Source organism: Rattus norvegicus, chromosome 19 (assembly GCF_021556685.1).
Source record: "Rattus norvegicus strain SHRSP/BbbUtx chromosome 19, alternate assembly SHRSP_T2T, whole genome shotgun sequence".
Lineage (NCBI taxonomy): Eukaryota > Metazoa > Chordata > Mammalia > Rodentia > Muridae > Rattus > Rattus norvegicus.
Window position 1 is genome coordinate 25,062,880 of NC_141552.1, and position 24,423 is coordinate 25,087,302.

Consider the following 24,423-nt stretch of genomic DNA (forward strand, 5'->3'; position numbering starts at 1 on the left):
CATGGGAGGCTCAGAAAGCAGGGCTCTATGGACAGTCCACAGCAGTATCAAAACTCCTGTGATAACCGCTCTGGCACCATAAGTCCTGAGAGAGGATGGGGATGCCAGGAGAGTGTGCGTGGTCTGCCCACTGCCTGGGACTTTTAAAAGCTTGTACCACCCCCGAGCACATAGAAGAGCTTGAGCAGAAAGAGGCCGATGCCCAGAAGCCTCTGCTGTGGTAGGAGGCAGTTATGGCGGTTGGAGGTGGGGGTAGAGGTGGAGGAGGGATGGGAGAAGACCGAGGAGTTTCCCCAAAAGACAAGAACAGACACCATCCTTACTACTCCAGAACCCACGCCAATCCCACCCCACCCCTAAAATGCCCAGTCCACTGCCAAACCTCCCCATGCCAAGCATTCACAGCTTCATCCCCACTGTGCTTATTTCTTATTTTTTTAACTTCTTATTTATTCTCTGTGAACCTCACATCCTGCAGCTCAACTCCATTCATCTGCCCTCCCCTCAGGTCTGCACTCCACCTTTGCATCCTGCTCTAAATCAGAGCAAAAATAATCTTTGTGTGGAAGCTGAATAAAGAAAAAGAAAAAGAAAATTTGTACGCAAAAAATGTGTCAAATTTTAAGGATGAAAGACATAAACGCTTAAATTGTTTGGAATTAATGAAAGTACATTTGGTCTCAGAAGACTTATTATGGTTAATAAATGCAAGTTATGATAGATAAGGGATACAAAGCTTAAAAAGTGATAGAAAATGATTTAGGTACAAAAATTTAGACTAATATAATTTACATAACAAAGTACCTTCTCCAATTTTGCAAAATACGAATGGACAGAATATTGTGACAGTAATTCTTACCTGATGCATCTCATAAGTTTTCTTATTTTATCTAGCTTATTAATGTTAAATTAAAGGTATTTCTTGGAGTAAAAGCGGAAATGCTGAGGTGACCTCCCTTTGTACTAAGGTGTGTCAACTTTCAATTGTTAGTTCTGTACTGGCAGTGAGCTAAGTGCTGGCAGGATTTCTCTTGTCATTTCTATGTCCCATCATCAGGTTTGCTATTTTGTGGATGTTTGTCCTTCTCACCAGCTCAACACAAGCTAAGAGATGTATCAGGTGTTGTCTCACTGCTGACTGGATGTAATAAAGATCTGATGGCCAAGAGCTGCGTCAGGAAGTATGTGGGCAGAACTTCCGGGCATAGAGAGGGACATAGGCAGAGGCAAGCTGAAGCAGGAGATTCAGAATAGACATGGGCAGGAAGAGATATGGAACAGACCACGGCAGAGGGGTAAAGAGCTAAGCAGCAGGTGGGTCTCAATGGTAGAAGAATGGGGTTAAATTTTAGAGAAGATGAGGGACTGCCCAGTGAAAGGCCTAAGATTCAAACTATGTTCGAATTCTCCATGTCCCATTCACACCTCAGGCAACTCTGTGAAAATAGTACACAATACAGTATTAACATGGCTTTGAGTCTGTGGTTTGGTTACTTTTGGTCACTGTTCCTCAAGACTGCAGGAGAAGGAACAACACACAGGGCAAACACATGAAAACCATGTGCAGCTTAGAGTGGAAAAGATCACTAAGAAGTTTAATGTCACAGCAAAGTCATGTGCTGAAGAGGAGGGTGACATAGTTAAGGAGATGAATGTTATTAACAATAAGCCTCCTGCCTCTGTACTGTACAGATGTGGAAGGTGTCCTCAAGGCAAGACTCTTACCAATTAAAGTTCCAACTTGGAAAAGGGAGCTCAATAGATTTCGTGCTCCTACAAAGCAAGTGCATAGGGAAGCTGCTGCAGTTGTCATCCAAGCAGGCAGCTGACAGGTCAGTGCACCTCATGTGGCACGGAATTTGGAGGAAAAAAGATTTTAAGATTCAGGATGACATGAACAGGACCAGGCGACTCTCGCATTTATGTTTTTATTATTTGAGGCTTGAATTAGAATGATACTCATAGTCTCATTTTTTTAGTTTTCTTTCATTATTTTATCTACATTTCCAATTTATCTCCCACTCCATGTTCCTCTACATGAGTCTCTCTTCTGTCCCCCACGCCCTCTCCCTATGAGATTTCTCCTCCACCCACCAATTCACTCCTGCCTCAGAGGCCTAAGTTCCAATATCATGGTCCATGAAGCTTCCTCAGAAACAAGGTTCTCCCGTCCCAGTGATCCCAGATAAGCTAGTCCTCTGCTACATATCTACCTGGAGCCATGGGCACACCCTGATTCTTTTATTAGTTACCTTAGTTAAGGTGTCTCTTCACAGCAATAGAGCAGTGACTGACAGGCTTAAATTCACTTTGCATCCCAATTTTTGTCCTTTCTCTTGTTACTTCTCTCCCACAGTTCCTCCCCAATGTCCTCACACCATCTCCTCTGAGAGAGTAGAGGAATATCCCTCAGAGTGTGCCTCCACCAAGACACATCAAGTTTTTGTAGGGCTGGTGCACCTTCTCCCACTGAGGCCAGGGAAGACACCTGAGTTAGGGTATCAGATTTCACAGACAGGCAAACCTTTGGGGATAGCCTCGGCTCCAGTTACTTACAACAGTGTATGTAATACTGTATTAAACTTAGTAAGGTTTATTTACCTTCACCTGGCAACTCATCCTGAGAAACAGTGCTCTGGCCTGATGCTTTTGTTTTCAGCCCTATCTTCCTCTTTCTTCTGTGCTTACCACTGTAACACAGGAGAAGCTGCTAATATTCATGTTGCCAGATCTTTCCGGTCTTGGGGGATAATTCTATTCTGAGTTGTATATGGATGTAATATCTTCTTTACGTATGATGAATGTATACTTCAGGAAAGGACTGCTTCCTTGTTTCTATTAAGATCTAATATGACTAAAGGATTCTGATTAATATTCCAGAATCGTAGGCCACCAGGTTGGTATGTCATCACTCACTGAAGTGAGGTGAATTTTATAACACCTTTTGGCCACCCACTTTCAATGTCATTATGTGGTATTGCCTTAGGCTCTTTTCTACATTCCCCTGCCTTTGGCTGAGTATATGTTTGAGGTCTCTCTGTGACTGTGCAAAGAAGTAAGAGCTAGGGCTGGTCAACAAAATAAGAAAGTACTTGTTCATCCGAAAACAAAAACAAAAAACAAACAAACAAACAAAAAAAGCTCTAGGGTAAAATATCGGTGCTAGTGCTGAACTGAACTGCCAGAGGTAATTTTTTTTAAAGCAAATAACACTATCTTGGGGCTGATAATATGAATCAAATATCCTGCAACATAAGTTTGCAATGTTGCCTGCATTTTATAAATCAAGTCTGACCACCGTTTTGGTTCTTTCCAATCATGTCTGAGTGCATCATCACGGGAACCCCAAAGAAAATCAGAAACGGGTCCTTGAAGCTGATGCACAGGGCCAGTATAGACCTGAATATTACAGAGGACACCTTGATTCTTAACACAAGGGATCATTTCTCCATCCCTCTTGTCACATAATTTATGACAAGATGTCACCTTTCCTAACCTTAGCTTCTTTTCCTAAGTGCTGCTGAAGGGAAGATTTGGTGTCAAGAGGTCTGGACTCAGACCACAGGAACACTGAATTCATTTAAATAGGTGTAGTTTATTGAATGCACACACCAATACAGTTCAACCAGAGCAACAGCTCACAACTGTGTACTGGACATTGCTAGGCCCAGCTCATTGCAAAATCCACATGGGCTAAAGCACAAGTGCTGGAAATGCTGCTGTCTATGGGCCCTGACTCGGGTCATTTTACACATAATTGTTCCTATTTTCCTTGAATCTAATGGGTCCTATGTGAAGCTCATAGTTGGGGAACTTGTTAAGATTAACAAACCTCGTAACATACAGAATATAACAGGGTATGTGACCTGCACCACACAGTTCAATGTCAGGTTTTTTTGTTTTTTGTTAGTTTGTTTGTTGGCATCCATGATGTAGAGGCGTATTACAGAACAATAGGAAAGAGCTGGCTGCTGTGTAACAAATTTGCTGCTATTAAGGTAGGTATGGGGGCAAGACCTCAGTAACAGCCCTTAAGATGGGAAGGAGATGATGTGTTTGATACCTGAAAGGAGCTGCCTCAGCTGTGTTTTTCTGCCTGCTCAGTGCCCATTCACCATCACTCTGTCCCTGAAGAGGACCTCAAGGTCTGCACCCTGCTGCCTGTGAGCCAGGACTAGGCACAGAAAGGCAAGGCCACAGCACTGGTTTCCAATTCCTCAGTAATGCTGGATTTCCAATAATGTACTTGTATACACAAATACAGTGTGGTAAGTTACAATATATACTAATCATTTCTTACATAGGGCAACAGTTGATTGACTACAACTAATTCTATTTTAAAAAAAGAAAAGAAACCTGGCTCTTGTGGAAATATACAAAGAAATATCTACGATGTTGGGCAATGAATTCTGCCATGGACTGAACTCAGAAAAGAGGGGTTGTGAGAAAGATGCATGGTCAAATAGCCCACCAGGTTCACATTGTGTCAACTTGATTTAATCTAATGACAAAGAAGTGGAGTATCTCTGATGGCTTCCTTCTAATCCCTTGAAAGGATCCCTAGGGATTGGCCTCAGTACATCACACTTCTTGATGGGGCAACAACACTCAAGGAAGCTTGAGATTGTCATAGGCACAGTATTATGCTACATATACAGAGTAGATAATACTACGATGTTCAGATGATGATATCCATTTGTATGCACTCTTAAGGTGAACCTAAGGAAAGAGAGATCAAGGTCCTTAGAATGGAAAGATCAGTCCCAGTTTTTTTTTTCTACCATTCCAAACTGAACGACTGGTAGGGAGAGAATGGTAGATAATCGAGAATTGGTGGATGATGCTTTGAATGCCGGTGGGTTTCTGTGCTGGTTTTAGACATGGTCTCAAGTATCCCATGTTGCCCTCTCCCTGGCTGGCCAGGTTCACTTTGAGCTCAGATAAACCTCCTTCCACTTTCCAATAGATAGGCTTACAAGAGTGGCTTCCAAGGACTGTGAGGACAGCATTAGCCTTTGACAGTTGAGGTGTGCAACCCACAACTATAGTTTTAGCCACGTTTTCCCATGTCTACCAGCTATTTCAGAGTGTTGCTGTTCTATGCCTGACAATCGGGGACACAGAAAAATAACCTGATAGAGAGCAAGGACATGGTGATCACATCCTTACCTCTTCTGTACGTTCTGGATGAGGTTTGTTAAAATTCCAATATTGCAAAAAGCTTTATATAGGGCCCATCACATCAAGGGTCACTATGTACTGTTCTATCTAAAATGTCTAATCAGAACTGATTACCATATAACACTTCCTGCAGTCCTCATATGAGAAACTTGGGATTTTGTTTTGACTTTTTCTTTTCTCTGTCTCTCTTATTTTTTGGTATATAAGTTGAGAGAAAGATAGTTAGGGCCATGAATTTGCCCCCAAAATTTGAACTACGGATGTGATCAATCAGTGTTAGTGGGTGCATTCTGTAAAGTATTCATTTTTCACTATGATAGATGCTTTTGTGTTTGGTGTGGTGGCCATTTCCCAGTGTACAGGTGCTGGGACCTTGCTCTATCCACTTAATGATGTTTATAGCCTCATTTTAGACCTTTCTGTGCACCCCCTATATCTCTTGACTATTTTATTTTTCTGATAGAAGCTCATGGTATATCTTACTCAGGCCTGTGAGCAGTGCTCCTTTGGCGACATTGGTGCAGAGAGGAGAACCCCACCACCAGCATGAGGTTCCCTTCACTGGTGTCTCCAATATTGCATTTTCCTCTGCCAACTGGTCTCCACACTTTTCCTAGCACCATAAAGACTTCAACTCTTTCTCCTAAGGAATTTTCTGGCAATTGTCGATTGCTAAGCACATGACTTCATGAGTGTTCCCCTAATACACACGCATGTTGTAACCTACCATGCAGACTATTTCTTGATGTGATATAAAGCACATGTACATAATGAGACAGGAGAACTTTTGACTGCATATTCAAGCTGGTGTGAAATCTCAGGAAGTTTAATGGCTAACATTGGTGAATGAGGACAATTTGAGTTAGTGAGACATTTTGGGGCAAGATATGGAAGGAAACATTCATTTAGATGCATAGGAATTACTAAGGTTTTTTTATAATCAAGCCTTAAGGAAAATTTGGCTTTGGAAGCAGGAGATGCTCAGTGGCTCTGCCCCAGGAAATTCTCCTGGAAAGGGCCCCTCTGCTTATGCTCAGTACAGGGAGAACATTAGCAGGGAGGGAAAGTCTGCTCCCCATGACATCAGCTGTCCCTTCTTGGACATTCTATTGTCTCCTAGAGAGTTCTGGCATCCTCTGTGATGTCACCAGTGTTGTAGTGACAACCAGTGCCCTAGTTTCTCTCAGTCTGAATCTGGCGGTTACACCCTAAGACATGTTTTCCCGTCTTCGCAAGCGTTTTGGGAGGGGGAACGTCGATTGTGGACAGACTAGAGTGAAGGAATCTGGCCTTTCGTCTCAAAGTAATGATGGACAGAGACAGCACTTCTGGGGAATGTTTAGTAAGTTCTGGGCAGTATATTTGGAGCTCCCTGTCAGGGGGGCTGCAGGCTTAGGCTGACCTTTCTAGCAATGGGCCACAGCAACTGGAGCATCTGAAAAGGAATTGAATTTCCATGAACATCACAATTCCTGAAAGTCAGGATTTCAGAACTTTAGTTTCCCCAACCCCACAGGGAGTATATGGTAAGGCCAATGCTATTATACTGTGAATTTCTGGCCTTTACTTTTACAGTGCATTTGTTAGGTTACATTGATATAATAACACGATCAGGAGTCATGGAGGGTCCACCTTTTCTGAGTTTAGACAGGGCAGCAATGTATTTCACTATCATTGCTTCTTTAAATACAGTGGACACCTGACAGTAAGAACAGGGAGAGATTGTGCTCCAGGCAATAACCTTATGTTCTTAGACCTTCTCTGATTTCTTCTAACTGGCAGGGTCATCATTAGCTTTATATATTAGAGGTTGTGTGTTACACACATGTTTCTAAAATACCAAAACTGTTTGGAACATGTGGACCAAGATTCAGCCTGTAACCTATTGGAACTTCTGGGGCATTTGTTATTTCATATAGGGGAATTGATAAGTCTGTTGAACATGACCTCCCTGGAAATGTGTTTTAAATCCAAAGTTGTTAGCCTAGAGTATCAGGGTAGGACATCTGAGTGTCTCCAATCACTCAAGTTTTGTGAATGGTGAATTTATCATCTGAGTTCTGAAACCACAGGGGTGAGGGTCCTGAAACCAAGCTGTACCCTGGTCAGTTGATGTTAATCCTGGAGAAGCCATCTCCATGGTACATGTAAGCACGTGATGTCCGGCATAGGGCACACCTGGCTGCTTACATCTCTTGGTCTCTATAGAGTAGTGGGAGAACTGAGATCCACTGAGGAGGCCTCTTAAGCATAGACCAATCGCCTAGCAGTGACACTGGGTTCCAGGCTTGTTCTCCTGTTTAGGCCTCACTGAGGTCTATGTACACTCTATGAATTCTCCCCATGCAGGTTCACTTGTGTTCTTCTACCTACAGACGCTGGGAGAGAAACATCATCCCCTGGCACTGCCCTAAGCGAGAAGCAGGCCAAGAAGGAAAAGGAGAGGCTGATTAAAGAGCTGCAGCTCATTACTGAGGAGAGAAATGACCTGAGAGATCGCCTGAGGTTTCTGACAGAGAGATCCATGAAGAACATGTATGAATCGCTCCAAATGCTCTTGTTTCATTCCTGGGTCTGCAAGGTCACCTTCATCTTATCCTATTAAGGTTTTGGGTTCTAGAAAGCTGTGCCTCCCTAACCACCCTGTGCTAAACCTCACCTCCCATATAGAGGAGATTCAGAACCTGACCCTTCCTGAGGAGAGAGATGGACAGTGGACTCGTCTGCTTCCATTTATTGAAAAGCAGAATTTGTGGTCTGAATGAAGAATTCAGGGATAAAGTCAGGGAGAATGAGTTCCCAGTGTGCATTTGCAAAGCCCTTGACATCAGGTGGCTTTGCAAGATTGTAATTGCAGTGAGTTTATGGTGAGTCTCTGTACGTGCTAGGCAGGGGACTGAGTGCTGGAAGATCCAGGCAGCAGCCTGAGGGGCCTGGTCCCAAACTGTTCATCTCAATGCTTGAATAGAAGTTGTCAGGCTCAGGCCTGTTTGTTATTGTCTGTGTGTCTGTGGGAGCCCCTCGGACACAGCAATGGTGCATGCATTTCTCCTGGTTCTCACAGTGCTCTCTGTTTCCATATTTGCTTTTCTCTTTCTCTAACTCTGTTTACATTTCTCTTTTTTTGTGGGTGTGTCTCAGTCTGTGAGTCTGTGTGTGCATACATCCAAATGCATATGCACAACTGTTATATGTTTATATTTCACTCCACACTTGGAATATAGGAGTCTATTTCTTAGCCTGAGTATTTACCTGTAACACATTCATGGTGAAGTGAATGCTTTGTTCTGGGAGCCCCACTGTCAACAGCACAGTTCTTTGCCTATGTGAGCACGTTTGTCTGTTTATTTGTATTCCTTGTGCAGATTATAATTTTGTGTTGATATATGGTCTGTTATCGGGACAGGAGAAAAGAAATCACAGGTTTCTGGCTGTGTTGGGTGGGGGAGCATGGAGAGGTGTGGCCTAGGCTCTTGATAGCTTAACTGGCTTGACTGCAGATTTCCTCTTGATTGAACAAAGGGAGCCAGGGAAGCCTCCATCTGGATGCTGAGATTCTGGTGTCCTGGACGCAGAAAAACACGTTTCTGAAGCTGAAGAAGATCCCAATATGTAGAATTCAGAAGGTGTCCTTCCAGGGCTGGTGTAGTACAGGACCCACCCTGAGCTCATATATTCCTAAATGCTGATGTTCATTGTATTCTATCATTTGGGGCCAGGCCACACTTCAGGCCAAATCCATATTATGAAGACCTGGAGAGAATGGAGGAGGCGGTCATGTCAATTCTGCACAACTTAGAGATGGAGAACACTGTGATCCATGAGAACAGCCATAAGCTGAAGAAGGAGATTACCTTCTCTAGGTAAGTCCTGGTCAGAAAGGCTATCACCTGTGAAATGGCCATTTCTGACTTTCTTTGTTCTGGATTGGACGGTCTTCAGCTATGATTCTATCTCTTGTGCTGTTTACACATCAGTGTGCCAGGGTCATTAGGACTCAGTTTTCAGTTCCATAAAAGACTGTTCCTCATCCCAGGATTGTCTAGGCATCTGCAGAACGCTCTAGATAGAACAGCACTGATTGAAGTCAGCAGAAGATTATTAGGCTGACCTGGACCTCTCGTGTCATGCCAGGTTTTACAAAACTCAGTGCATGGACCACATGGTTAGCATGACCTTCCCTTGGTTCTACTGACCTCTTTTGCGGGTGTTTGCCAACTACTAATTGATGTTGCCCTCATGCATTGGGCTTTCATGGATAGATGAAGATCCATGTTCTTTTTGAGAGATGTGGACACTAATTGGTGCTCCGGCCAAACAAACAATTTATTCTTCCCCGAATTAACTCTTTGTGTTTTGTGCAGGAGCATTATATGTATCAAGATGTATTTTATTAAGTCTTCATGGGTACCTGGGACCTGGTAGACTTAGTGGGACTTGGGAGTAGGAATGGGAGAAAGGGGCAGCATGATCTTACTATGCAGACTGTATTTCCAGAAACCTGCTCAGCCAGCTCCTGATGGAAAACACATGTAGGAAGAAGTTGGTCCCACTGAAGCAGGAGAGCAAGGAGAGACATCTTGAGTGTGCACTGAACCAGAAATATTTGGTTGACTTCAGCAAGAAAGATAAAGACCAGCAACGTCCAGACCCAGCATCATCTGGTAGGGACGAGTAGCTGTGTTAGCTTAACAATATCTGATAAAATTTGCCAATTTGATACATCTGTGCTTTTTCCTACCACCTTACTAATTTACACTCACAACCAGCCAACCACCTCATGTATGGAATTGTTCATTGCTCTGCCTATGCACAAGTATTCTGGGAAGCCAACCACTTTTCAGAAACTGAATTATTTTGCACATATATTTTGCTGCTCTTTTTGAAGCTGCATTATAGAAATGGTGACAGATCAATAACATATCACATTATTGCACATGCACGTGATAGATTGGATGCTATGTAGAGTTTTGAACATGTTCTTGGTTCTTGACAAATGACAAGTGGTCATGTGATCTCTTGTGTAGGAAGCACCTTTCTGGGATAAGAACTAAGTGCAAATGTCAAATTAGTACTTGTCATTGGCTTTAACCTTGGTGACATATGGACATCTCCTTTCTTCCTGCAACCCAATGAGGTCTCTTCCATTGCCCTGTTCTTGGTTTGCACTGGTATAAGTCTGGGTCCCATATTGTCAGCCCACATTACTGTGAGGCTTGCTGGAGATTTTCCCTGCCCACAGAGTTAGCAACAATGATATCAGTTAAAAGGTCCATGTTAATTGTCCAATAGAACTGAGGTGGTAGAAGGCAGCATTCTGACAGCTGGCTTGCGTTTCACCACCAAATCAGTGTCTGAAAAACTGCCTTCCTCTCCCAGGTCTCAGAAAGTGCAAGAGAGATGGAATTGGACACACGCCAGTAAGAGAGCTTCCTGAGGAATAAGTTGCTTTCTCAGGAGTCCCTGATGACAAACATCGTGAACGGTAACAACATTTTTTGGATGAGTATTCTTCCTCAGAGTTAATTTGTCATTTCTTAGAGACACTAAATTTATATAACACTAAGCCAGCCTGACTGATTGAGGTCTTACTCACTTTCTTCTTCAGAAAACAGCACTTGAGAAACAACTTGGGGGACCACCTTTCATTATGTGTGCTAGAGGAGAAACAGCAATACATCTGTGCTTCTAAATGTTCGTTAAGAATATGCTTTTAGAAATATTTTTGTTATGATTTTAATTGAAGTTTTCTTTTTGTTGTTTCATATTTATATGTTCTTGTTACTATTTTTACTTTCAAACATTTTTAAATATTTTTATTCATTTTAATCCTGTTTTGTTGTAAAAATGTATTTGTTATGAATAAAAATTGAATTCTATCTCTTGACTCTTAAGACCATCATTCTTACTCAAGGGTTCTGTCCCTTCCTGTGGACCTAGAACTGACAGCTACAGATGGATCTCTGCATGTTCCATGGAGCCTGAGCTAATAAGAGAATTCAAAGTCACCAAGGGATACCCAGTGTGATAGTGTCTTTTGTGTGGAGAATGTGGCTGTGTCTTGGACACACACATTGTGATGTAATCAATGACACACTTTACCCAATTGTTAGGGTCCATGTGGTTCCTCTGAGAGAGCAGCAGTTTCTTTACCCTGTGAGTCATCACCACAGCTCCTGCAGGTGGCTTTTGTTATTCCACATGAGGTGCTGTATTAGGTGGACAGGATCACCTCCAATTAAATAGAGAGATCTCAGGAGATGTGTGTTCACAGGGAACTTACTGAGCTGTGCATGCTCAACGTGTTAGGTTGTCAGGCATCCCTACAGGGCTCTGGTGTCCCCACTGCTCAGTGTGGGTCAGGATCATCCTCCAGCATCACTTAGTTTCCTTATTAGAGCAGATCTTTCACCTGTTATCTATGATGACCACATGTATTCTGCACATCTGATAAAATACAGAATTGAAACTAGCTTCATGTAGGCCAGCTTGGCATAATCAGTTTTTTGATTGTTAACAAGAAAATTATTTTAATCTGAGCCATTTAGGGAGGATCCTCCAGAGCATCCATAGTGAATGTAGCCTGCAGCTATGAACACAGGTTTCTTTTGGAGAGGAGGCCTGTGCAAGCCCAGAACCTAGGTGGGACAGTTCAAGCTACCCTTTTTCCATGGCCAATCTGGGATCGTATTGGGAATGTATTTTTTCCAGGTGATTGATTTCCAATATGGAATTGAACTAACTTACTGAGAGTGGAGGTGACTCAGAGAGTTAAAGTACACAAGGACCAATCCAGAATGTCCACAAAAGCTTGCTGTCACCCCAGGGCTTTTAAAAGCTCAGCAGCTAGAGAAGAAATGTAGAATTTGGTTATTCTCATGCTTGGGTCTAGTCATTCATTATAAGCTGACCATGACACAAAAAGAGTCATCTGTGTCACAATAGAAGCTAGTTGTAACTAGATTCACACCACACTATCACATTACTACCGTATTTGAGGTTCTCCATTACTATCTAAGACCCTGGAAGAGGCCTGGGTCTTGCTACACAAACTCATGATTTATGTCTTCATGACACTGTGTGCTTTGTTCTGTTAATGCTACCATTGGCATACAATACCTTGGATACTTTGTGCTGACATCTGTGACATGAGACATTAGTTCATGTCATCCTAACCTGAATAAACTGTCCTTAGAGTACAGTGTAGTGGGAGGGGCCTTCTTTTCCTGTGAGATAGCAAAACATTACCACTCTTCAGTCAAGTCTGTCAGCCATTGTCCAGTGCCTGTCTTGAGATGTCCACCTTTTCAGCTGAGAGTCTTCATCCAGGCTGCTCTGTAATTCTGTAGAAGATTAATAGGGTTCCAGCCCTAGGATTTAATTCAGTGTGACTGCACTTGCCGAACAAGCTCAAAGCCCTGTGTTCCTCCCTAGCCCTCTGTGCTTTAGAGAAAGAAAATAAAGAACCACATTGCACTTGAAGTTTCTCCTCCAACAAAAGGAGAGCCTGCACAGGGCCTTTAAATAACTCTAAGCCCCAGCTTTCCCACAGCTCCCTCCATCAATTCCATTATTGGTGTGTTTTCATTACTTCTCACTTTCTTCTGTATGTGCAAAGAATGTGCACCATGTCAGTAAAGTGTGTGTGTGTGTGTGTGTGTGTGTGTGTGTAGTCCCTAATGAAAACTGTCGAGGTGCATGCAGACTCATGCTACTGCTGTCCCATGGCACCTTGCAGGGAACACTGAATTGGTGGGCTACTTTAATACAGCCTAAACCAGGCTATGCATGGTTTTCAGTAAGATTTGACATCATTACCACTACAGAGAGCAGAAACAGCTCAGAAGTTACATGTTGCTGTTAACAAGATGAGGCCAAACCTCATCCCATAGAATGTCAGGTACGATTTGATGGCAGGAAATTAATTCAGGGCTCAAATCAAATCAGTCAATTACAAATAAAGTGAAAAATACAAAGAGTCAAGAGAATCAAGTACTGTGTGTTGGGTTTTTTGTTTGTTTTATTTTTTTTTGTTTCTTTTTTTGTATTTTTGTTGAGAAGATCAACCAGAGAGGCAACCCCTTCCTCAAACAAACTGCACACCAGAGACAATACCTAAATTGACACAATTAGAAATGAAAGGGGGATCTAACAATAGACAATGAACAAATTCAACAACCATTAGGTCTTACCTCAGAGGCCTTTACTCCAGAAAACTGAAAATCTATTTGATATTGGTATTTTCTAGACAGATAACAATTACCAACATAAACACAGATCTGGGAAGGTACATGGATAATTCTCAGAAGAAAATAGATACAGTCAGTATAGTTTGCCCCTCCAAAAATTAAAAAGCGAAATCTCAGGCCATATGGCTTTAATGCAGAATCCTATCAGACTTTTAATGAAGACCTAATAACAGTAGTGCTTCAATTATTCCACTATATTGAAAGAGAAGGAACAATGTCAAACTCCTTCTCTGAGGCCATAATCAACCTGGTGTCTAAACCAGACAAGGAGCTCCCTACAGAGAGTGTAAGCCAGCCAGGGTGCCAGGGTGAGTGCTCATGGTGGGAGAGACTAGCAGAGGTGCTGTGGCCTTGGTGTGTACAGGCTTAGGGCTGGGGCAGGGTGCCTGGTGAGTGTCTGTGGCCACTTGAGCTGGGTCCCAGTGGGTGCCCAGGGAGGTCACAGGCCAGTTGTGCATCTTCTACCTGTCTGCGGGGCTTCTGGCCCAGCCAAGCACAGCCTTCATCCTGGACATCCACAAGGACAATGAAATCAGGAAATGGGGGGATCCCCTGAGACTCTCTGGCTTCTTTCGCCCTCCACTTGCAGTTGCAGCCAGAGGAAAAGCAGCTGTGAGTTCCCCAACTCTTCCCTACCACTCAGGTCTCCATGCTTTCCCACTCCAGAGAGAAGGAGGGCAGGGCGAGCTCTGCTGCTGCCTGTTCCATGCACCCAAAGCCTATCTTGTGGCTGGAGGTCACTGCTTGCCCCTGACCCTGCCCCTGACCATGAACTTGCCCCTCCCCCTACTCCTGACCCTGCCCCTGCCCTAGGCACCTAGGGGAAGTGAGGAGAGCCTGAGGGACAGACCCCAGGTCAGGACCCCCAGAGGCTTGTGTCTCCCTTTTCCTAGAAGTGTTATCCTCAATTCTCCACACTGGGTTTCATTTGCCAGGAACTGGTAGTTGGAGGGCTTTGCTGAGCCTGGGGTAGTGGTGGTACTTATGATTGAGGGAAGTCTTTCAGGGAGATGGAGGCCTTTCTCAAACTCTCTGAAATCAGTTACCCTCCCTGGTTTGAGAGCCCTGGGAAAGTTGAGAAGCCACTTTTCCCTGTCTTGTGTGACTTTACCTGCAGGGTGGGCTCTCCTGCAGGAGACACTTTCACAGGCTTCTTTAAAAGCACCTTTTCCTCAGATCCAGATCAGCTGTGAAAACAGGCTTCTCCATGTCAGGGTGAGAGCTCCCCCTCCCAGCTCAGAGCTACAACTCCTTAGGATCCTCCAGTCACAATGCTGGGTGGGTCCCATGGAGGAGTTAGAGCAAAGTGCCCCTTCTGAGAGTTGACTTCTGAGAAGAACAGACCTGAGAGAACAAAGTGCATCCCAGGGGAGAAAAGAGGCCTGAATGATTTTAAATTGGAGAAAAACCCCATATCCACCATCTAACAACCTTAGGGTTTGTGCATGTGTGGACTTCAGAACCTTAAGGTCAGATTTTCTGATAACAGCTGCTAGGTGAAGCTGAAGTCTACTGTGGGTGGGATTGTCCCAGGCAGGGAGGGGATCTGACTCTGCAGGCCTGGCCAGCTTCTTCATTCTCCTGAAACTAAGTGTTGGTCAGCTGTAAATCTGAAGTGAGAGTTGGTTTTTGTCAACTCAAATGGATGACATTTCAAGTCTCACACATTATGGGAGAGAGACACATATACCCACGGGTGATTTGAACTTACTTCTGTAGAAGTGACTGGGAGCCAACAGAGGGAAAACATTCTCACCTTTAGGATTCTGTCTGTATCAGAGACTACAGGGACTGGCTTCCTGGACAGACATGGCCAAGCAGACACACCGTGTAATGGGGAAAAACTGAGGTAAGAAATGTCCTGGGGACAGTGATTTCAGATTGTGCCTTTACCCAGGAATCTCTGTTGCCATTAAGGCAAGCGGCCTTGGGCCTGCTAACTTGTCACTATGTCAGGGTGTCTCTGCTCTTACACCTGCATCAGGACCGTCTTAGATGAAGGCTTCTCTTTAAAAAAAAATGTATATAATGCAATGTTTCACAAACTCTGGGCTACGACCAGTCACAAAGAATGTATATCAGATACCTTGCACATTATGACTTATAAGAGTAGCAATATTAGTTATGAAGTAGTACTGAAATAATTTTATGGTGGGAGTCATCACAGCATGAAGCACTGTATTACAGGTGTGCAGCACTAGGAGTGTTGAGAAGCACGGCCATAGAATCTGACAGATGGGAGCAGACCAGAAAATATTCCTCCATTCACATAACAATTAAAACCCTAAATGCTCAGATCAAGAAAGAATATTAAAAGGGGTAAGGTATAAATATGCAGTAACAAATGAATTCAGACCTATCTGAATTACACCAGACTTCTCTCTTTTTTTTTTTTTTTTTTTTTTTTATTAACTTGAGTATTTCTTATATACATTTCGAGTGTTATTCCCTTTCCCGGTTTCCGGGCAAACATCCTCCTCCCTCCTCCCCTTCTTTATGGGTGTTCCCCTCCCCATCTTCCTCCCCTTGCCGCCCTCCCCCCAACAATCTAGTTCACTGGGGGTTCAGTCTTAGCAGGACCCAGGGCTACCCCTTCCACTGGTGCTCTTACTAGGATATTCATTGCTACCTATGAAGTCAGAGTCCAGGGTCAGTCCATGTATACTCTTTAGGTAGTGGCTTAGTCCCTGGAAGCTCTGGTTGCTTGGCATTCTTGTTCATAAGGGGTCTCGAGCCCCTTCAAGCTCTTCCAGTTCTTTCTCTGATTCCTTCAACGGGGGTCCTATTCTCAATTCAGTGGTTGCTGCTGGCATCCGCCTCTGTGTTTGCTGTATTCTGGCTGTGTCTCTCGGGAAGATCTACATCCCGCTCCTGTCGGCCTGCACTTCTTTGCTTCATCCATCTTGTCTAATTGGATGGCTGTATATGTATGGGCCACATGTGGGGCAGGCTCTGAATGGGTGTTCCTTCTGTCTCTGTTTTAATCTTTGCCTCTCTATTCCCTGCCAAGGGTATTCTTGTTCCCCTTTTAAAGAAGGAGTGAAGCATTCACATTTTGATCATCTGTCTTGAGTTTCATTTGTTCTAGGCATCTAGGGTAATTCAAGCATTTGGGCTAATAGCCACTTATCAATGAGTGCATACCATGTATGTCTTTCTGTGATTGGGTTAGCTTACTCAGGATGATATTTTCCAGTTCCAACCATTTGCCTACGAATTTCATAAAGCCGTTGTTTTTGATAGCTGAGTAATATTCCATTGTGTAGATGTACCACATTTTCTGTATCCATTCCTCTGTTGAAGGGCATCTGGGTTCTTTCCAGCTTCTGGCTATTATAAATAAGGCTGCGATGAACATAGTGGAGCACGTGTCTTTTTTATATGTTGGGGCGTCTTTTGGGTGTATGCCCAAGAGAGGTATACCTGGATCCTCAGGTAGTTCAATGTCCAATTTTCTGAGAATCCTCCAACTGATTTCCAGAATGGTTGTACCAGTCTGCCTCCCACCAACAATGGAGGAGTGTTCCTCTTTCTCTGCATCCTCGCCAGCATCTGCTGTCACCTGAGTTTTTGATCTTACCCATTCTCACTGGTGTGAGGTGAAATCTCAGGGTTGTTTTGATTTGCATTTCCCTTATGACTAAAGATGTTGAACATTTCTTTAGGTTTTTCTCAGCCATTCAGTATTCCTCAGCTGTGAATTCTTTGTTTAGCTCTGAACCCCATTTTTTAATAGGGTTATTTGTCTCCCTGCGGTCTAACTTCTTGAGTTCTTTGTATATTTTGGATATAAGGCCTCTATCTGTTGTAGGATTGGTAAAGATCTTTTCCCAATCTGTTGGTTGCCGTTTTGTCCTAACCACAGTGTCCTTTGTCTTACAGAAGCTTTGCAGTTTTATGAGATCCCATTTATTGATTATTGATCTTAGAGCATAAGCCATTGGTGTTTTGTTCAGGAAATTTTTTCCAGTGCCCATGTGTTCCAGATGCTTCCCTAGTTTTTCTTCTATTAGTTTCAGTGTATCTGGTTTGATGTGGAGGTCCTTGATCCACTTGGACTTAAGCTTTGTACAGGGTGATAAGCATGGATCGATCTGCATTCTTCTACAAGTTGACCTCCAGTTGAACCACCACCATTTGCTAAAAATGCTATCTTTTTTCCATTTGATGGTTTTGGCTCCTTTGTCAAAAATCAAAGTGCCCATAAGTGTGTGGTTCATTTCTGGGTCTTCAATTCTGTTCCATTGTTCTATCTGTCTGTCTCTGTAACAATACCATGCAGTTTTTATCACTATTGCTCTGTAATACTGCTTGAGTTCAGGGATAGTGATTCCCCCTGAAGTCCTTTTATTGTTGAGGATAGTTTTAGCTATCCTGGGTATTTGCTATTCCAGATGAATTTGCAAATTGTTCTGTCTAACTCTTTGAAGAATTGGATTGGTATTTTGATGGGGATTGCATTGAATCTGTAGATCGCTTTTGGTAAAATGGCCATTTTTACTATATTAATCCTGCCAATCCATGTGCATGGGAGATCTTTCCATCTTCTGAGGATTTCTTCAATTTCTTTCTTCAGAGTCTTGAAGTTCTTATTGTACAAATCTTTTACTTGCTTGGTTAAAGTCACACCGAGGTACTTTATATTATTTTGGTCTATTATGAAGGGTGTCGTTTCCCTAATTTCTTTCTCGGCTTGTTTCTCTTTTGTGTAGAGGAAGGCTACTGATTTATTTGAGTTAATTTTATACCCAGCCACTTTGCTGAAGTTGTTTATCAGCTTTAGTAGTTCTCTGGTGGAACTTTTGGGATTACATAAATATACTATCATATCATCTGCAAATAGTGATATTTTGACTTCTTCTTTTCCGATCCGTATCCCCTTGACCTCCTTTTGTTGTCTGATTGCTCTGGCTAAAACTTCAAGAACTATATTGAATAAGTAGGGAGAGAGTGGGCAGCCTTGTCTAGTCCCTGATTTTAGTGGGATTGCTTCAAGTTTCTCTCCATTTAGTTTAATGTTAACAACTGGTTTGCTGTATATGGCTTTTACTATGTTTAGGTATGGGCCTTGAATTCCTATTCTTTCCAGGACTTTTATCATGAAGGGGTGTTGAATTTTGTCAAATGCTTTCTCAGCATCTAATGAAATGATCATGTGGTTTTGTTCTTTCAGTTTGTTTATATAATGGATCATGTTGATGGTTTTCCGTATATTAAACCATCCCTGCATGCCTGGGATGAAGCCTACTTGATCATGGTGGATGATTGTTTTGATGTGCTCTTGGATTCAGTTTGCCAGAATTTTATTGAGTATTTTTGCGTCGATATTCATAAGGGAAATTGGTCTGAAGTTCTCTTTCTTTGTTGTGTCTTTGTGTGGTTTAGGTATAAGAGTAATTGTGGCTTCGTAGAAGGTATTCGGAAGTGATCCATCTGTTTCAATTTTGTGGAATAGTTTGGATAATATTGGTATGAGGTCTTCTATGAAGGTTTGATAGAATTCTGCACTAAACCCGTCTGGACCTGGGATCTTTTTGGTTGGGAGAACTTTAATGACTGCTTCTATTTCCTTAGGAGTTATGGGGTTGTTTAACTGGTTTATCTGTTCCTGATTTAACTTCGGTACCTGGTATCTGTCTAGGAAATTGTCCATTTCCTGTAGATTTTCAAGTTTTGTTGAATATAGGTTTTTATAGTAAGATCTGATGATTTTTTGAATTTCCTCTGAATCTGTTGTTATGTCTCCCTTTTCATTTCTGATTTTGTTAATTTGGATGCATTCTCTGTGTCCTCTCGTTAGTCTGGCTAAGGGTTTATCTATCTTTTTGATTTTCTCAAAGAACCAACTTTTGGTTCTGTTGATTCTTTCTATGGTCCTTTTTGTTTCTACTTGGCTGATTTCTGCTCTGAGTTTGATTATTTCCTGCCTTCTACTCCTCCTGGGTGTATTTGCTTCTTTTTGTTCTAGAGCTTTTAGGTGTGCTGTCAAGCTGCTGACATATGTTCTTTCCTGTTTCTTTCTGCAGGCACCCAGCGCTATGAGTTTTCCTCTTAGCACAGCTTTCATATTTCCCATAAGTTTGGGTATGTTGTACCTTCATTTACACTAAATTCTAAAAAAGTTTTTAATTTCTTTCTTTATTTCTTCCTTGACCAGGTTATCATTGAGTAGAGCATTGTTCAATTTCCACGTATATGTGGGCATTCTTCCTTGATTGTTATTGAAGAACAGTTTTAGGCCGTGGTGGTCCGATAGCACGCATGGGATTATTTCTATCTTTCTGTACCTGTTGAGGCCCGTTTTTTGACCAATTATATGGTCAATTTTGGAGAAAGTACCATGAGGAGCTGAGAAGAAGGTATATCCTTTTGCTTTAGGATAGAATGTTCTATAAATATCCGTTAAGTCCATTTGGCTCATGACTTCTCTTAGTCTGTCTACATCTCTGTTTAATTTCTGTTTCCATGATCTGTCCATTGATGAGAGTGGGGTGTTGAAATCTCCCACTATTATTGTGTGAGGTGCAATGTGTGTTTTGAGCTTTAGTAAGGTTTGTTTTACATATGTAGGTGCCCTTGTATTTGGGGCATAGATATTTAGGATTGAGAGTTCATCTTGGTGGATTTTTCCTTTGATGAATATGAAGTGTCCTTCCTTATATTTTTTGATGACTTTTAATTGAAAATTGATTTTATTTGATATTAGAATGGCTACTCCAGCTTGCTTCTTCTGACCATTTGCTTGGAAAATTGTTTTCCAGCCTTTCACTCTGAGGTAATGTCTGTCTTTGTCTCTGAGGTGTGTTTCCTGTAGGCAGCAGAATGCAGGGTCCTCGTTGCGTATCCAGTTTGTTAATCTATGTTTTTTATTGGGGAGTTGAGGCCATTGATGTTGAGAGATATTAAGGAATAGTGATTATTGCTTCCCGTTATATTCATATTTGGATGTGAGGTTATGTTTGTGTGCTTTCATTCTCTTTGTTTGTTGCCAAGACAATTAGTTTCTTGCTTATTCTAGGGTATAGCTTGCCTCCTTATGTTGGGCTTTACCATTTATTATCCTTTGTAGTGCTGGATTTGTAGAAAGATATTGTGTAAATTCGGTTTTGTCATGGAATATCTTGGTTTCTACATCTATGTTAATTGAGAGTTTTGCAGGATACAGTAACCTGGGCTGGCATTTGTGTTCTCTTAGGGTCTGTATGACATCAGTCCAGGATCTTCTGGCCTTCATAGTTTCTGGCGAGAAGTCTGGTGTGATTCTCATAGGTCTGCCTTTATATGTTACTTGACCTTTTTCTCTTACTGCTTTTAATATTCTTTCTTTATTTTGTGCATTTGGTGTTTTGACTATTATGTGACGGGAGGTGTTTCTTTTCTGGTCCAATCTATTTGGAGTTCTGTAGGCTTCTTGTATCCCTATGGGTGTCTCTTTTTTTAGGTTAGGGAAGTTTTCTTCTATGATTTTGTTGAAGATATCTACTGGTCCTTTGAGCTGGGAGTCTTCACTCTCTTCTATACCTATTATCCTTAGGTTTGATCTTCTCATTGAGTCCTGGATTTCCTGTATGTTTTGGACCAGTAGCTTTTTCCGCTTTACATTATCTTTGACAGTTGAGTCAATTATTTCTAAAAATATGGAACGCTTCACGAATTTGCGTGTCATCCTTGCGCAGGGGCCATGCTAATCTTCTCTGTATCGTTCCAATTTTATTATATGTGCTGCCGAAGCGAGCACCAGGATAGACATTCTTTATCAGCAGGTCTCAGGGTAGAACTGGATATGTGACCCTGTTCTACAGCACTGTCCAGAGTGGTAAATGCAGCTTCTGAAGAGGAATGCAGGCCTGGCCTCTAGACCTCCACCTTCCAGGCCTGTCTGGAGAGCCTGATGCCCTGGCAAAAGAGACTCCTTCTCTCCAGAGGAGCACTGCAGTCAAATGACATATCAGTGATGAAAACTATCAGTCCCCAAAGGCATGCCACTGAGCAGAGATAGCCTCAGTCATGCACCTCTGCCCATCCCCAGTTCCTCGTGTCAATAACTCAACCCTTTCATGAACTAGATGGCAATACTTGAGGCAGGATGATCAGTAGTTTACTGGCCAATCTGGGCTCTATGAGACGCTCTCCCTGAAATCAGAGCCAGCAGGAAATTCAGTATGAAAGATCGTTGTAGCCAAGCTCAACAACCCGGTTCAGAGCCTGGGACCCCACACGGTAGGATAAAGTGACTCCCATGCTTTTTCCTCTACCTTCAACACTCATGCTTTGGAATGCACACCCCTACAATGAGATCAATACACATGGAATAAAAATTAAACAGAAAAATTAATGAAGACAATGCAGACAATGTTTTAAAGGATCCTGGGAGTCCTCACTCTGCACTTCCCTTTCCTTTGCCTTGGGAACATCACCTGCACCAGAGGCTGAGACTTCCTGAAAGAGAGAGAGGAGAGATGCACTGTTCATTCCGCTGGAGCTGTGCAAAGACCAGAGCCACCTGTCTTTTCCTGATAGTGGGAGCTGGGCCCAAGTGTGGGCTGCTCCTACTAGAGGAACCACAAGAAGAGGACCACCTTCCTCAAACCTTCCTGGAAGTCAGAGTACGGGCTATGGACTTCCCTCAATCCTCAGAGGACTCTCTTTCAGCGATGGCTCAGAGCCTCTTAGGACAGAGAGGGACCAGAGCTTCCCCCCAAAGCAAGATTCCGGTCTTATCTGACAGGTATGAGGGCTTAGGGATGGGACAGTGGATGTGACAAGTTTACATGTAGCACAGGGGCTAGGTTAATAAAGAAATCAAAGAGGAAAGAAACCTTGAAGATTCCTCATCTGTTCTTTTTTGCTCTATTCGTAGGGATGAGGTGGCAGTGTGGGGTAGAGGACTAGGACACAGCACAGCCTTCTCTGCTCATGGTGAACTTTCTAGGCTGCCTGGTCACTGTGACCAGCATCTTTTCAACTGTGCCATTCTACTACCAAGGCTGACACAACTGGTACACCATGTAGCAATAGGACTGTACTGACTTAGGCACATTTGGAATCACACAATGATCATGTGTCACAGATGGGTTTCTTTTTTTAGAAAAGGATTAAAACAAAAACTATTTATTTTGTCCATATGAGTGAGTACACTGTCCCTGTTTTCAGACACAACAGTAGAGGGTAGAAGATGAGATTAGAAATGGTTATATGACACAGTGTGGTTGCTGGGAATTGAACTCAGATCCTCTGGAAGAGCAGTCAGTGGTCTTAACCACTGAGCCATCCCTCCAGCCCCAGTATATTGTATTTTCAATGTTGTTTGTTTTATATCTTTACTCACGTATGTCTGTATGGCGTTCTGTGAGTACAGGTACTCATGTGCTTGTGTAAAGGTCAGGGACAACCTGAGCACAGATCCTCACCTTCTACCTCTCGTCCATGGCTGTGTATGCTAGGCTAGCCCTTCCCTCTAATCCTAGAGACTGTCCACTTTAGGCTCCTATCTCCCTGTGGGAAGGGCTGGATGACAGACTCTACTGCATCCAGGTTTGTGTGGCTTCTAGGGACCTAAACTGTTGTTGGGCTTGTTCAGATGAAAATAAACACCATTTCACAGCCCTGGCTGGGCCAGGCAGCGCACGGGTCTTTGCTGCTCTTGCAGAAGACTTGAGTTCAGTCTCCAGCACCCGGGTCAGGTGGCTCACAACCACCTGAGACTCCAGGTCCAGGGACTTCCAAGCTCTTCTGGATAAACCTACATGGCAAAAGCAGGGCTGGGAGCTGGAGGCTTCTGGTGTTGGCTTCTCCATGCAGTAGGGGGCAAATCATGGGCATGTGAGGTAACATGGAACCCTGTAATTCTACAAAGTCCAGAAGCTCCTGATTTCCCTCATGGTGCCCTAGAGCCTGTCCACCACACATGGAGGCTTCAGGAACATGGCCTTTTCCTGACCTGTATGGACTCTGCATCCTCACTCTCTACCCCCTGCTTTTCGGGGTTGGAAGTCTCAGGTGTAGGAGGCGCCTACCATAGGCCTCTTCTCTCAGCATTTCAGCATTTTACCCACTTGACCTTCACCGAGCATCCTTTGCTCTACACAGTTACCTCAGCCTGTGACCCTCATCCTCCAGACTCTTGTGAAGCAAACACCCATGGGTGTGCAGCTCTCATAGTTAGCCAGGCTAAAGGGTAAGGCAGCAAATCCTTCATGAACTCTACAGCTCCTGAGGCCTAGGAAAATGTCTATACCGGGGCTAAATTCATGCTGCCCTGTAAGACTACATTTTTCCTTTAAACAGAAGGATGTGTGGTGGTGGTGGCACAGGCCTTTGATCCTAACACTTGGGAGGCAGAGGCAGACAGATTTCTGAATTCAAGGCAGCTTCCTCTACAGAGCTAATTCCAGGTCAGCTACACAAAAAACAACACTGTCTCCAAGAGTAAAACAAAAAGAGAAAGAGAGAAAGAAAGAAAGAAGGAAAGAAAGAAAGAAAGAAAGAAAGAAGTGAAAGAAAGAAAGGAAGGAAGGATTCATGTTTTGTATACAATGAGATGCCTGCCTGTCTATACCTGAACCACCATGTTAACTATAACTCTTGTCACATCTGTATTAATTCAAATACTGAAGGCCAAATGGTTAAATCTTAATGACTATACAATTGGGGGGTGGTGCTGAAGAGATGGTTGGTTTAGTGGCTAAGAGCATAAGACCAAGGTTCAGTTCCCAGTGTCCACATGGTGGCTCCTATTAACCTGTAATTGCAATTCTAGGGAATCAGTCTGTACTTCACGGGCACCACACATACCACATGGTGCACAAGCATTTATTAGGTGAAACACTCAGGCCCATAAAAATAAGTAAATAAAATATATGGTTAACAGACACTGTGATTCAGGAAGTTCTTAGTGACTTTGGTTATCATTTCTCTCTCCCAGAGACCTGTCTTCCTCATGCTCAGCCTCCCTGGCTTCTAGGACATTTCCTAGCTCTATGGAGCATGAAGT

General features: G+C 43.0%; 2 protein-coding genes and 1 non-coding gene across 4 annotated transcripts in view; 2 read left to right on the forward strand and 1 right to left on the reverse strand.

Annotated features, from left to right (window-relative positions):
• Positions 1–11,060, forward strand: part of LOC134483547 (disks large homolog 5-like) — a 31,388-nt gene extending 20,328 nt beyond the window's left edge. The window contains exons 1-6 of one of the 2 annotated variants that reach the window (XM_087596293.1): positions 6,334–6,523; positions 7,557–7,716; positions 8,901–9,044; positions 9,679–9,845; positions 10,561–10,666; positions 10,790–11,060. In XM_087596293.1, coding sequence (XP_087452419.1) covers positions 6,397–6,523; positions 7,557–7,716; positions 8,901–9,044; positions 9,679–9,845; positions 10,561–10,625 — 663 coding nt within the window. In that variant the 5' untranslated portion in view covers positions 6,334–6,396 and the 3' untranslated portion in view covers positions 10,626–10,666; positions 10,790–11,060. Of the gene's footprint in view, positions 1–6,333; positions 6,524–7,556; positions 7,717–8,900; positions 9,045–9,678; positions 9,846–10,560; positions 10,667–10,789 lie in introns of those variants that run through there. The other variant, XM_087596294.1, reaches the window with a different exon arrangement.
• The window catches only part of LOC147999228 (disks large homolog 5-like), a 144,176-nt gene that overhangs the window by 47,009 nt on the left and 72,744 nt on the right, over positions 1–24,423 (forward strand). The gene's annotated exons all lie outside the window — the stretch shown is intronic.
• On the reverse strand, positions 21,062–21,168 carry LOC134483711 (U6 spliceosomal RNA). The gene has a single exon (XR_015644416.1). It is a non-coding gene; the product is annotated as a U6 spliceosomal RNA (small nuclear RNA).